The sequence below is a fragment of the Rhinoderma darwinii genome, chromosome 1, assembly GCF_050947455.1.
Source record: "Rhinoderma darwinii isolate aRhiDar2 chromosome 1, aRhiDar2.hap1, whole genome shotgun sequence".
NCBI classification, from domain to species: domain Eukaryota; kingdom Metazoa; phylum Chordata; class Amphibia; order Anura; family Rhinodermatidae; genus Rhinoderma; species Rhinoderma darwinii.
In genome coordinates this window covers 160,297,124-160,310,820 of record NC_134687.1, presented here as the reverse complement: position 1 = coordinate 160,310,820, position 13,697 = coordinate 160,297,124, and the positions used below count along the sequence as shown (strand labels likewise).

Sequence of the window (13,697 nt, the reverse complement as noted above, 5' to 3'; positions counted from 1 at the left end):
AGCCTCACTGTGTGCCATCATACAAGCCCTCTTTCCGATGAGATACCCAAGAAAGAAAACCTTCTATTTATTATATTTACTAGTTTAATCTTTGGAGGCGCTTTAGAAGTTTCTGAACATTTATAGAGATCCTGCAGGCAGGCAAAGGGGAACTATAGGCTAGGCTGCTGGAAGGTAAGGCAGATGCCACTCAAAGACAACCCCTGTCCATATGCCTCATGACTGTAGGTCATATTGACGTCATATGAGCCAGAACAGAGAGACGCTATGTAAGAGGGCCCTGGCAGACCCAGTGCGTCCATGCACTACAAGGTTGTTCATTCACGTCAATGGACAGCATGTAATGCTACATTTCTGCAGGGAAAATGTATGGCGAAGCATGTTCCCCTTGGGATATCAGTTTATTGTGGGGAGTTAGAGAAGCTGGTTGAGCGTCCATCAGCTGTACACCAGGCCGGCCACCATGTAAAAAAGAGCAGTCTTCATGACATAACCCCTTTAAGCAACATTTTAAGGTTACAGAATTAGGGATTATATGATTAATCACCAGGACAGACTCCCTTAAAAGGGGGTTTTCCCCATCAGGGACATTTATGACATATCCACAAGATAAGCCACAAATGTCAGGACCCACACCTATCTGTAGAACGGGGCCCACTAAACCCTGTTCTACCTCTCTGTGCTCCAGCGGACTCATTTGATTTCCAACCATGAAGAAGGAAATTAGCGAGCTACGCGGTTTCCGTCAGTCCCATAGAATGGTAGTAACGGAAACAGCGTGGCTTGCATGGAAACTGCTTCCGTAACTGCCATTCACTCCTGTGTGAGAGTTACGGAAACAGCATAGCTCAGCGAGCAACGCTGTTTTTGTAACTCCCGCCCATAAAGTCAGGAAGTGGCCGGAAGGCAGCGGGAGCAGAAAAAGGTAGAATGGGGTATAGGGGGCCCTGTTCTAGAGATAGGTGAGGGGCCCAGAGGTGGGACCCGCATCTGACATATCCTGTGGATAGCTCATAAATGTCCAGAATGGGAAAACTCCTGTAATGACGGGGTAGGGAGACAGTCAGGTGAGCCCTAATCTACCCGTCACTCAGTCCCTGCCTACTTGCACGGCCCGTCCTAGGCGACGGCGTACAACTGGGTGACGGTCCCTACGCTCAATATGTGCACGACAGACAAACAGACAAAGGTACACAGAAGCTAAGGGAAATGGGGCAGTTGCCCACGGCAACACCGTGAGCAACAAAAGTAGTGAACAAGCCGAGTCAAACCAGGAGTGTACGAGGTACCAAACGCAGAGCAGGAGAGTAGTCAGTAAAGCCAGGGTCAATATGAAGCAGAGGTCAATAGTACAAGCAGCAGCAGAGCCAGGAAACAGGCAGAATCACAGGAAAAGGAGGAGCAGGAAATGAAGGTATAAACAGACAGAGGGCGGGAGCTAGCTCCGTCTGGCCAGGCTGTGATGGGCTGGGAGGCTGAGAAGTGGGAGAGCCTGAGTGGTAGATGATCGAGTCACTCTATCAGACTTAGGAGCAGGTGCAGACTGATTAACCACGGGCATCGACACAGAAGCGGTGTCTGGTAGATCCTTTACAACCCCTTTAAGTAAATTTATCTAACAGATGCCCTAACAAAAACAAGCCAGTTGGTGCTTCTAAAAAAGTGCCACGGTATGTTAATTATTCTTGCCGAGGGGAACTATGAGGCCACATCCACAGCACTTTAGGTTTATGGCCTCATGCACATAACTGCATTGGTTTTGTGGTCCGCAAAACCACGGGTCCATTTCAGTCCATCGGACCACAAAAAACGTTGTTGTGCATCCAGGAGTCATCCGGACTCACAAATCCACAACAATTCACCGGGATTGGTGATCCCGCAATTCCAGACCGTTAAATGATTTGTCCTGAGTTTTTGCAGTCTGGATATGCGGCCCCGGCACCAATCCGTGCAAACCAATGTCGCGTGCATTGGGCCATAGAAATGAATGGGTCTGCAATTTATCTGCAAAAATGTGGATGAATTGGGGCCGCAAAAGCCCGGTCATGTGCATGAGGCCTTAAGGTACCATGAATCTGAACAAGAAGTCCTGCTTGGCCAATCAGGACCCTTGATTTAAATACAGGGCACACTTTCTAATAGCACCCCAAACAAAGTTGGGGGGCAGTAGTCTGTGTGTTCAGTGGGTGCCCATCGTTTTTACTAGCGCTTCTGTCAAAACATGTTGTCCTGATCACAGATTTCTTTAAAAATGCTTTAGCAATATTGTTTAATTACACTATATATACTATATTCTGTCTTTGTAAACCAAGAGTCTTCTATTTAAGATTTTAAAACAAAATTAAATCATGTATTATTTTGTTCTTTAGCCTATCAAATTAAAACACAAAAAAATGTTTCCTTTTGACCAAATCTTAGAAATATTGTAGATATTTTTGATTAAGGACAAGTACAAACAGATGTGAAAGTGGATCAGTCATCATACTACGCTGCCCTGCTTATGAGGGGAGTGCTCACCCTGCCTCTTCCCTCCTCCAGTGACTGATGGCGGCCATCAGTCATGGATAAGAGCGTTCAGCTCATGAAGAGAGGAGTCCGCCGCTTTCTATGTTAGGCCTTATTAGCTAAATGCCACAAGATTTTGTGTGTGCTACTTAGGCTAATAGGAGAGCAGACTTGTCCCTGTAATATGCTGCCCTTAACATTGGGTTACGATAATCTTCCAGAACAAAGTTACATTCTATAGCAACACGTTTAAAGAATTTCTTACAAAATGGCAACGTTACAGAGTCTGTCACTGGGAACTTCCATCACTGCTACCCAGGGCCAAAGTTGGCCATAGCAGTTACAAGATAGCCCCCGAGAACGCAATGGCATAGCAAGTAAGTAAAAGACTATCTGTTGTATGAGACGGCACCTGTTGGTGTACAAATATGCACATCCGTTTTACTAGTCAAGGGGAGCTGCTATCTCCAAGTACTAGTACGCCAAGTCACAGTATGCCAGGCCTAATGAAAGCCTATTCACATACAATCTATACTAGGCAGGTGGAGCTGGCATATCACAATACACTCTACATTTACCAGGTCCTGGATGTTAATTTAGGGCTTAACTGGTTTTATATAAAAAAAAAAAAAAAAATCTTAATTATTGGATTTTAGAAACGCATGCAACTTCCCTGCTCACGGTCAATGAATAGCTTACATTTAATGGTTAAAAATGTACCTAGTACTGCTCACAGCTGAAGATTAGTTCCAATATATCAGTGTAGGCAATTCTACGTGAGAAAACCCAAAAGCAGCACCTCTCTCCATTAGTGGCCTCCTGGCTGATCGCTCTTTAGGGTATGTGCACACAAACTAATTACGTCCGTAATTGACGGACGTATTTCGGCCGCAAGTACCGGACCGAACACAGTGCAAGGAGCCAGGCTCCTAGCATCATACTTATGTACGATGCTAGGAGTCCCCGCCTCTCCGTGGAACTACTGTCCCGTACTGAAAACATGATTACAGTACGGGACAGTTGTCCGGCAGCGAGGCAGGGACTCCTAGCATCGTATATAACTATGATGCTAGGAGCCCGGCTCCCTGCACTGTGTTCGGTCCGGTACTTGCGGCCGAAATACGTCCGCCAATTACGGACGTTAATGTGCTCGTGTGAACATACCCTTATACTGATACAATGGAACAAACCGCTCAGATGTGTGAGCAGCACTAGGTCAGGATGGTTTTCAGCATCTGAAGGTAAACAATTCAAGCGTATATAAACCTTTCAGATGACTTTTCAGAATATTCTGTTATATATGTGTACATGAGGAATAACTATATCTGGCCATTATATGACACATATATGGCGTTTATCAGCAGTTTTCCAACTCTGAAGGATTTATTTCTAATTCTCAGTTTTTCCTCAGCTCCAGAGGGGACGGAGACTAGCTGCTAGGACGTCTTCCATGAGATTCTGCTCCACTATCTCGATCACACATATAAAAAGCAGCATAGAGGACATTATACAGCAGTAAATCTGTGAATCCAGCACAAGGGTGAGATAAAACACTAAAAGCTGCAGCAGCATGTCTGTGTCTCTCTGCCTCGCTCACTCTGCTCCTGCTCTACTCCCCCCTCCCCTCTCCATAGACTTCTATGGGCAGCAGCTATAACTGTATTTCTCAGTGAACGGATTCCAGTGTACGGAATTTATCAGTAAATTCAGTGAGTGAACAGTTAGGCTGGCCACACATATTAGATGTATATTGCCTGACCATCTAATGTGTCTGGTGGCGTCCCGAATATCCCCCGATGGAAGAGGTTGGGGTAGACAAGAGTGGGCATGTTGAATTTTGACATACCCGATCCTTTTGTTCCCTCCTCCCCATTGAAAATAGATGCATGCTCGGCCGAGCATGCATGTGTATGGATTAGTCGGGAGGAATAGTGTTCAGCTAAACAATAGTTTGGCTGACAGATATCTAAAGCTTATGGTCAGCTTAGAAAGGGAGGGCGGGAGAGGAGAGAGCGAGCCATTTCTCTGTAATAAGATATATTATAAACGTTCTTATATTTGCTTGTACTATTGACTTATGGAAAAAATAAAATAAACGTTTACTCTTTAACATTTTTATTCACGGACACCAAAAGGAGATCTGGGAAAATTATGATCAACTGAACCAAAAGAAAAAAATCTAAGGAAATTCTGCTTACCTTTTCATTAGCCATGGCATGATACCACCAGAAGAGTCTAGTGGTTATAAAGTAAGCCACAATTACATCCACAGTGTAGTGTTCATGTGCAACTAAAATGCAGATAACTCCTGAAGCGCTCAGCAGCCAACAGACTATGTGATACCACCAGAAGTGACGAGGGGAATCTGTAAGAAAGAAGGACCATGAAAACCACCATGTCTAAATGCTGCAACCTCATTTATCTACTTTGTAGCCCTATCTCTAGGTACTGAAAAGCATAGAGAGTTGAAAATTCCAGGTTATCTATACCAGTGAATGGACTTAAAGCAGATCTGTCACCTGAATATACTTCCCTATTAAATGATACAATATATTTTTAAAAATATTGTGGCGTTTGGCTAATGGAGCCTAACAAAGAATACGCAGACTTAGTTAGAGTCCGCTAAATTCATAAGTGGAAATCGCCCCCCCCCCCCCAAACACACTTTCCAGTGCGCCGTGTATACATGCAGATACACAACAGCCGTCAATTACTGGTGAGGGGAGCGCTCATAACCAAGTCCACTGCATTCTTTAGTAGGCTCTGTTTGTCAAATGGCACAATATATTTTTGTGCCATTTGCCCTATTAGTATAATGGAACTACCCACAAAATATACTGCCCTTAAATAGGATAACATACTTAAAGAGGCTCTGTCACCAGATTTTCAAACCCCTATCTCGTATTGCAGCAGATCGGCGCTGCAATGTAGATTACAGTAACGTTTTTTTTTTTCAAAACGAGCATTTTTGGCCAAGTTATGAGCAAGTTATGAGCATTTTTATATTTATGCAAATGAGCCTTTCTTAAGTACGACTGGGCGTGTTTAAAGTTATGTCCAAGTGGGCGTGTATTGTGTGTGTACATCTGGGCGTTTTTACTTGTTTTACTAGCTGGGCGTTGTGAATAGAAGTGTATGATGCTGACGAATCAGCATCATCCACTTCTCTTCGTTAACACCCAGCTTCTGGCAGTGCACAGACACACAGCGTGTTCTCGAGAGATCACGCTGTGACGTCACTTCCTGCCCCAGGTCCTGCATCGTGTCCGACGAGCGAGGACACATCGGTACCAGGCGACAGAGGCTACATCGACTTACCTGCAAACGCCGAATCAACTGTAGCCTCTGTCGCCTGGTGCCTGGTGCCGATGTGTCCTCGCTCGTCCGACACGATTCGTCAGCATCATACACTTCTATTCACAATGCCCAGCTAGTAAAACAAGTAAAAACGCCCAGATGTACACACACAATACACGCCCACTTGTACATAACTTTAAACACGCCCAGTTGTACTTAAGGCTAATTTGCATAAATATAAAAATGGTCATAACTTGGCCAAAAATGCTCGTTTTTGAAAAAAAACAAAACGTTACTGTAATCTATATTGCAGCGCCGATCTGCTGCAATACGAGATAGGGGTTTGAAAATCTGGTGACAGAGCCTCTTTAAGTATGTTATCCTATTTAAGGGCAGTATATTTTGAAAATCTGGTGACAGAGCCTCTAAGTGACAAGTGTACTTTAAAGGGAACCGGTCACATTGAAATGCTGTCCAATCTGTGGTCAGCATGATATAAAGCAGGAATAAGTTGAGCAGATTGATATATTTTTGGAGCAAAACATTTTAGTATAACTTAGAATTTATTTAAACCTCTGCTCATTCTGGACTTAGGAGTCCAGTGGACAGTCCTACTTAGTGATGGACAGCCTTCCCTGAATGAGTGTGAATAAGGAGATAGCGGTCAGGGAGCAGTACCGCCCACTGGACTCCTAATTCCAAAATGATGAAAAGTTAAAATTAATAAATTGCACGTTTGCTACAAAACTATATATAAATCTGCTCAGCTCCGCCTGCTCTATAAAATGCAGCCTGCAGATCGGGCTTTATTTTCACAGTAAACGGTTCCCTTTAAGACTAACTAGGCTGCCTCGCTGTCAAAATCTTTGGTTGATTTAGAACATTGTTTCTGCAAGGCACCTGGTAAGTGTCCAGATGTTATGTTGAGCCAAGTACTAGTGCAGTAATGATGTAATATCACAAGACATTGTTTTCGCCTTTGTAAATTGGTCTGCAGTGATACTCTGCCAAGTACACAAATATGTGTGCTACTCATCTAAACCTCTGTGATACCTACACTAAAGTGAAGGGTTTATATACATAAACAGTGCGTTGAAGGTAATCATTTGGCTTTACATACAAAGTCACTTATCTATATACTGCCTGTGCTAGGGTCCCGTTCCCACGGATAATTCCATCGGAACGGGACCCTGACTGACACAAACGGAAACCAAAAGGTTTCCATTTCAATCACCATTTATTTCAATGGTGACGGATTCGGTGTCAATGGTTTCCATTTGTGTCAGATGTGCAAGGGTTCCGTCGTTTTGACGGAATGAATAGCATAGTCGATTACGCTATTGATTCCGTCAAAATGACAGAACCCTTGCACGACAAATGGAAACCATTGGCACCGGATCCGCCACCATTGAAACCACACCAAAAACGCCTCCCATTGATTTCAAGGAGAGGCAGAGCAGTTTTTTTGTTTTTTTACACGAGCAGAAAAAAAAAAAAACGTTCACGGGAAAAAGAAGAGTTATGCTCTTTCTTCAGGCATTTTCATCTCTGATCTCCCATTGACATCAAAGGGAGGCAGAGAAAGCGGATTTCACTGTGTTTCTTGCCCGCGGTGCTCAAAGGCCACAGCTGAAAAACGCCACAAAAAGGAGCGCAGGCAGGTCAAAATCTGCCCCGAAATTCCTGAAGGAATTTTGAGGCAGATTTTTCTGCCTCCAAAAAAAGTCTATGTGAACTAGGCCTAATACTGATCAGATCTAAGCTGATCAAAAGTAATTTGAACTGAAGTAATGCAAACAGCAGCATAACTACTTTTACTTTCAAGAGATGGAGAATAGGGACATATAGAAGATCTTATACTCCTGGGGTCAGCAACTCCTGGGGTTGGCACTCCAGCTGTTAAACTGCAATTCCCAGCATGCCGTGACAGTCTTTGAAAGGAATACTAAAGCCTTTGGCTATCAGGGCATGCTGGGAGTTGTGGTTCTACAACAGCTAGGGTGCCAAAAGTTTTTGACCCATGTTCTACACAAAGGAGAACCCAGACAGTGGAAATAGCAAAGAGCTACCATAATGTTTTTTCACACAAAAAAGTAAATGTTCCTTGTCCTTGAAGACCCCTCAGCCTCTGAACTGCATAGCATTTGCTACGGTTAGGGTATGTTCACACGCTAGACTAAAAACGTCTGAAAATACAGAGCTGTTTCAAGAGAAAACAGCTATTGATTTTCAAACGTTTTTTAAGCCACTCGTGTTTTTCGTGGCTGTTTTTGGAGCCGTTTTCAATAGAGTATGAAAAAAGGCTCCAAAAACGTCCCAAGAAGTGACCTGCACTTCTTTTCCGCGGCCGGTTTTTTAAGCGGCCGTTTTTGAAAACGGCTGCGTACAAACACGGCCCGTCGGAACAGAATGCCATTTTTCCCATTGCAATCAATGGGCAGATGTTTGGAGGCGTTCTGCTTCAGATTTTTCGGGCGTTTACGGCACGAAAAATGGCTGAAAATAGCCCGTGTGAACATACCCTTAGGATTGCCACCCTTTTCACCAGCAAATATTGCGCAGACAGAGTTTTTTTTTATACATTCCGGTTTTGTGGAGTTTGGCACGATTTTGCGCAAATGGCGGGAAAAAAAAACAAAAAAAACACTTGCACATGTAAATACACCCAAACATGGGTAAAAAGTAGGTGTGGTTTTGGGGGATGTGTTTTCACATGGAGTGTAATTTGCCACTTCCGTGGCAATCCAGCACGGTCGCCCAGCGACACTCCCGGTAGTGGTTAAAAGGATGTAACCGCTGCAGCCAGTCAGAGGGCCCAGTGGGGCTCACTGGTGACTAATCGTATTTCTGGTATAATGACGATAACCCTACAGTCTGCACTGCAAATGCAGAACCAGGGCCACCAAAAACTGCACACTAATGTACTATGATACAGTTGTCTGCATCATAATAAAAAACCAAAAAAACTTTACACCTTGGGGGAGAAAATATTCTAATTTTGAGACCTCACTCCATCTGCTGAAGAACATGTGCCTATAAAAAGAAATCATTACCTCATTTCACATCCTGAATTTCATAGTGATAAGTGACTTGGCTTACAAGCCAATATTCATCTAATGGTACAGGATGCTGCATAAATGGTGTTCTGGTTTTTAGAAAAAGCATTTTGAAAGAAATCAGATACAATCATTGCTGTGATGACTACAGCCTCATAATCATTAGCACCAGCTCAAGAAAGGGCATGACTGCTAATGTGGGCATAACAATTCAGCTATTACATATGCATACACACACACATATATATATATATATATATATATACACATACACACACACACACACACACACACACACACACACACACTTGAATAAGGCTCTATGGTAGAGCTGAAACTTTGCACCTGACTGATGGATTAACAAAGCACCTACACGCTTTTGCTACATATCTCTGGAGTGCTGCCTGATTTTTGGGTCTACTTGTTTACATAGTTTTTGGGCGAGACCCTGGCGGGTTTGCACCCATCCACTACTCTGGGACTTATACTTTTTTGTAAATATAATATATATATATATATATATTATATATATACACACACACACACACACACACACACACACACACACACACACACACACACACACACACACACACACAAAGAAAATGGCAACAGCACTTTGCGAACACTAATGCCACCTAAGCCACTAAATATAAATAAATATGCATTACTGCTAAATCTACTTACAATAGGGAGGCTCTTCACGCACATTTTGATCAAATTGTGTGAGCTCACCTGCCACGACAAGGCAACTTCTATGAGGTGGGAACCTACGCTGCACATACACCCAGAACTGGACCGATATATATACACACTACCGTTCAAAAGTTTTTGGTCACCCAGACAATTTTGTGTTTTGCATGAAAACTCACACTTATATTTATCAAATGAGTTGCAAAATGACTAGAAAATATAGTCAAGACATTGACAAGGTTAGAAATAATGATTTTTATTTGAAATAATAATTTTCTCCTTCAAACTTTGCTTTCGTCAAAGAATGCTCCATTTGCAGCAATTACAGCATTGCAGACCTTTGGCATTCTAGCTGTTAATTTGCTGAGGTAATCGGGAGAAATTTCACCCCATGCTTCCAGAAGGCCCCCCCACAAGTTGGATTGGCTTGATGGACACTTCTTGCGTACCATACGGTCAAGCTGCTCCCACAACAGCTCTATGGGGTTGAGATCTGGTGACTGCGCTGGCCACTCCATTACAGATAGAATACCAGCTGCCTGCTTCTTCCCTAAATAGTTCTTGCATAATTTGGAGGTGTGCTTTGGGTCATTGTCCTGTTGTAGGATGAAATTGGCTCCAATCAAGCGCTGTCCACAGGGTATGGCATGGCGTTGCAAAATGGAGTGATAGCCTTCCTTATTCAAAATCCTTTTTACCTTGTACAAATCTCCCACTTTACCAGCACCAAAGCAACCCCAGACCATCACATTACCTCCACCATGCTTGACAGATGGCGTCAGGCACTCTTCCAGCATCTTTTCAGTTGTTCTGCGTCTCACAAATGTTCTTCTGTGTGATCCAAACACCTCAAACTTCGATTCGTCTGTCCATAACACTTTTTTCCAATCTTCCTCTGTCCAATGTCGGTGTGCTTTTGCCCATATTAATCTTTTCCTTTTATTAGCCAGTCTCAGATATGGCTTTTTCTTTGCCACTCTGCCCTGAAGGCCAGCATCCCGGAGTCGCCTCTTCACTGTAGACGTTGACACTGGCGTTTTGCGGGTACTATTTAATGAAGCTGCCAGTTGAGGACCTGTGAGGCGTCTATTTCTCAAACTAGAGGCTCTAATGTACTTGTCTGGTTGCTCAGTTGTGCAGCGGGGCCTCCCACTTCTCTTTCTACTCTGGTTAGAGCCTGTTTGTGCTGTCCTCTGAAGGGAGTAGTAAACACCGTTGTAGGAAATCTTCAGTTTCTTGGCAATTTCTCGCATTGAATAGCCTTCATTTCTAAGAACAAGAATAGACTGTCGAGTTTCACATGAAAGTTCTCTTTTTCTAGCCATTTTGAGAGTTTAATCGAACCCACAAATGTAATGCTCCAGATTCTCAACTAGCTCAAAGGAAGGTCAGTTTTATAGCTCCTCTAAACAGCAAAACTGTTTACAGCGGTGCTAACATAATTGCACAAGGGTTTTCAAGTGTTTTCTAATCATCCATTAGCCTTCTAACACAGCTAGCAAACACAATGTACCATTACAACACTGGAGTGATGGTTGCTGGAAATGGGCCTCTATACACCTATGTAGATATTGCATTAAAAACCAGACGTTTGCAGCTAGAATAGTCATTTAGCACATTAATGTGTAGAGTATTTCTGATTAATTTAATGCTATCTTCATTGAAAAGAAAACTGTGATGTTCTCTCAAAAAGAAAGAAATTTCTAACTGACCCTAAACTTTTGAACGGTAGTGTGTAAATATATATATATATATATATATATATATATATATATACATACACACACACATATACACGCACACAAACACGCCTACTTTCCAGGATGGACAGAACGCCTGTGCAGATGTACGTGAGACCTTGCCATTTCTTTGGTTATAAGATAAGAAAATGAGACCCAATCCGCTCATCTACTAATAAAAAAAACAAAACACACATACTGTAGATTTTAACCCCTTCCCTCTTTGGCCATTTTTGACAGAGCCGCTTTAAGTTTTGTCTTAAGCAAGTGAAATGCATGCTCGATCGGGTTGTGATCTGGTGATTGACATGGCCATTGCAGAATATTCCACTTCTTTACCTTAACTCCGTCCCGCTTTGGCCACTTTTGACCTTACGGACAGAGCTTCATATTTCAAAATCGGACATGTTTCACTTTATGTGGTAATAACTTCGGAATGCTTTTACCTATCCAAGCGATTCTGAGATTGTTTTTTTGTGACACATTGGACTTTGTTACTGTCAAAACTTGCTCGATACATTCAGTAAATTGTGAAAATCACCAAAATTTGGCAAAAAATGTAAAAAATTTGTATTTTTAAAAAATTTCAATGTAACTGCTTGTAAGACAGGCAGTTATAACACACAAAATTGTTGCTAACTAACATCCCCCGCATGTCCACTTTAGATTGGCATCGTTTTTTGAACATCCTTTTATTTTTCTAGGATGTTACAAAGCTTTGAACTTTAGCAGCAATTTCTCACACTTTCAATAAAATTTCAAAAGGCTATTTTTACAGGGGCCAGTCCAGTTGTGAAGTGGCTTTGAGGGCCTTATATATTAGAAACCCCAAAAAAGTCACCCCATTTTAAAAACTTCACCCCTCAAAGTATTCAAAACAGTATTTAGAAAAGGTCTTAACCCTTTAGATGTTTCACAGGAATTAAAAGCAAAGCAGAGGTGAAATGTACACATTTCATATTTTTTTGCAGAAATAAATTTTTAATCCAATTTTTTTTTTTTAATAACCCAGAAAGTTGTACCAGAGAAATGCAGCTCAATATTTAATGCCCAGGTACTGCAATTTTAGGAAATATCCCACATGTGGGCACCGGCCTCAGAAGCAAAGTAGCACCTAGTGGATTTTGGGGCCTTATTTTTATTCGAATATATTTTAGGCACCATGTCAGGTTTGAAGGGCTCTTGCGGTGCCATAACAGTGTAAATCCCCCAAAAGTGACCCCATTTGGGAAACTACACACCTCACGGAAATTATCTAGGGGTATAGTAAGCATTTTGACCACACAGGTTTTTACAGAAATTATTGGAAGTAGGCAGTGAAAATTAAAATCTAAATTTTTTCAAAGAAAATGTAGGTTTAGCGATTTTTTTTTTTTAAATTTCCACAAGGACTAAAGGAGAAAAAGTACCACAAAATTTGTAAAGCAATTTCTCCCAAGTAAAACAACACCCCACATGTGGTCATAGACGGCTGTTTGGACACACGGCAGGGCTTAGAAGGGAAAGAGCGCTATTTGGCTTTTGGAGATCACATTTAACAGGAATGATTTAAAGGAACAGTGTCACCCCAAAAATGTTTTTATATCAGTTTGATGTTAGTGTTTTATTAAAAACTTTTATATTTGTGTGTTTGTGTGTTACTTTTTTTTACTTTTTCTTCCCTATGGGGGCTGCCATTTTTTTTTCCATTTCTGTATGTGTCGATTAACGACACATACAGACATGGAATACGGCAGCTACAGTCCCATAGTGAATGCGAACGGGGCCTGTTCCATCCACTATGGTGTACGCCGTCTGTGTGGGAAAGGCGCATGCGCCGCTCCCACACAGTTCAAGTTGAACTGAGCGCCGTCCGGCACCATTTTCCTGTAGACCGGAAGTCGCGGCCGGACAGTAAGATTACTACTTCCGGTCGCGGCTTCCGGACTTGTGCACTTGGAGCAGCGGCAGCAGACGGAGCGGACGGACCGGAGGGAGCGGCAGCGGCAGGAGCAGGTAAGTGATTTCTATGTATGTTCATGTTTCAGTGTGTGTTTACTAGTGTATGTAAACCTACTACACTGTGTGTTAGCTCAAAATAGCGACACACAGTGTAGGAGGTTTGACCGTTCAATCCCCTCGTTTCTCCCGGCACTAGCCAGGATAAAGGAGGGGGGGATTCTGAGAGCTCAATAGAGCGAGGGATTTTTTTCCAATTTTGCTGCATAAAGCAATGTGGTTGCTTTACCACATGCAATGCTGCAATTTTGGGAATTGCTCCATCTAGTGACCAGTGCTGGGAAATATTATAAATTAGAATCTAATTTATAATATTTTCTGACTCGTGAAAAAAATTAGAACAATGTTTAATCACCTACACACTAATTGTTTAACTAAAAAAAATAAAAATATTTTTTGCTAGCAACAC

At 42.4% G+C, this 13,697-nt stretch overlaps 1 protein-coding gene across 2 annotated transcripts in view; it reads right to left on the bottom strand.

Annotated features, from left to right (window-relative positions):
* Positions 1–13,697, bottom strand: part of SGMS2 (sphingomyelin synthase 2) — a 70,788-nt gene that overhangs the window by 3,708 nt on the left and 53,383 nt on the right. For both annotated transcript variants that reach the window (XM_075860505.1, XM_075860506.1), the window contains exon 5: positions 4,704–4,870. In XM_075860505.1, the coding sequence (XP_075716620.1) occupies positions 4,704–4,870 (167 nt within the window). The remainder of the gene's footprint in view (positions 1–4,703; positions 4,871–13,697) is intronic.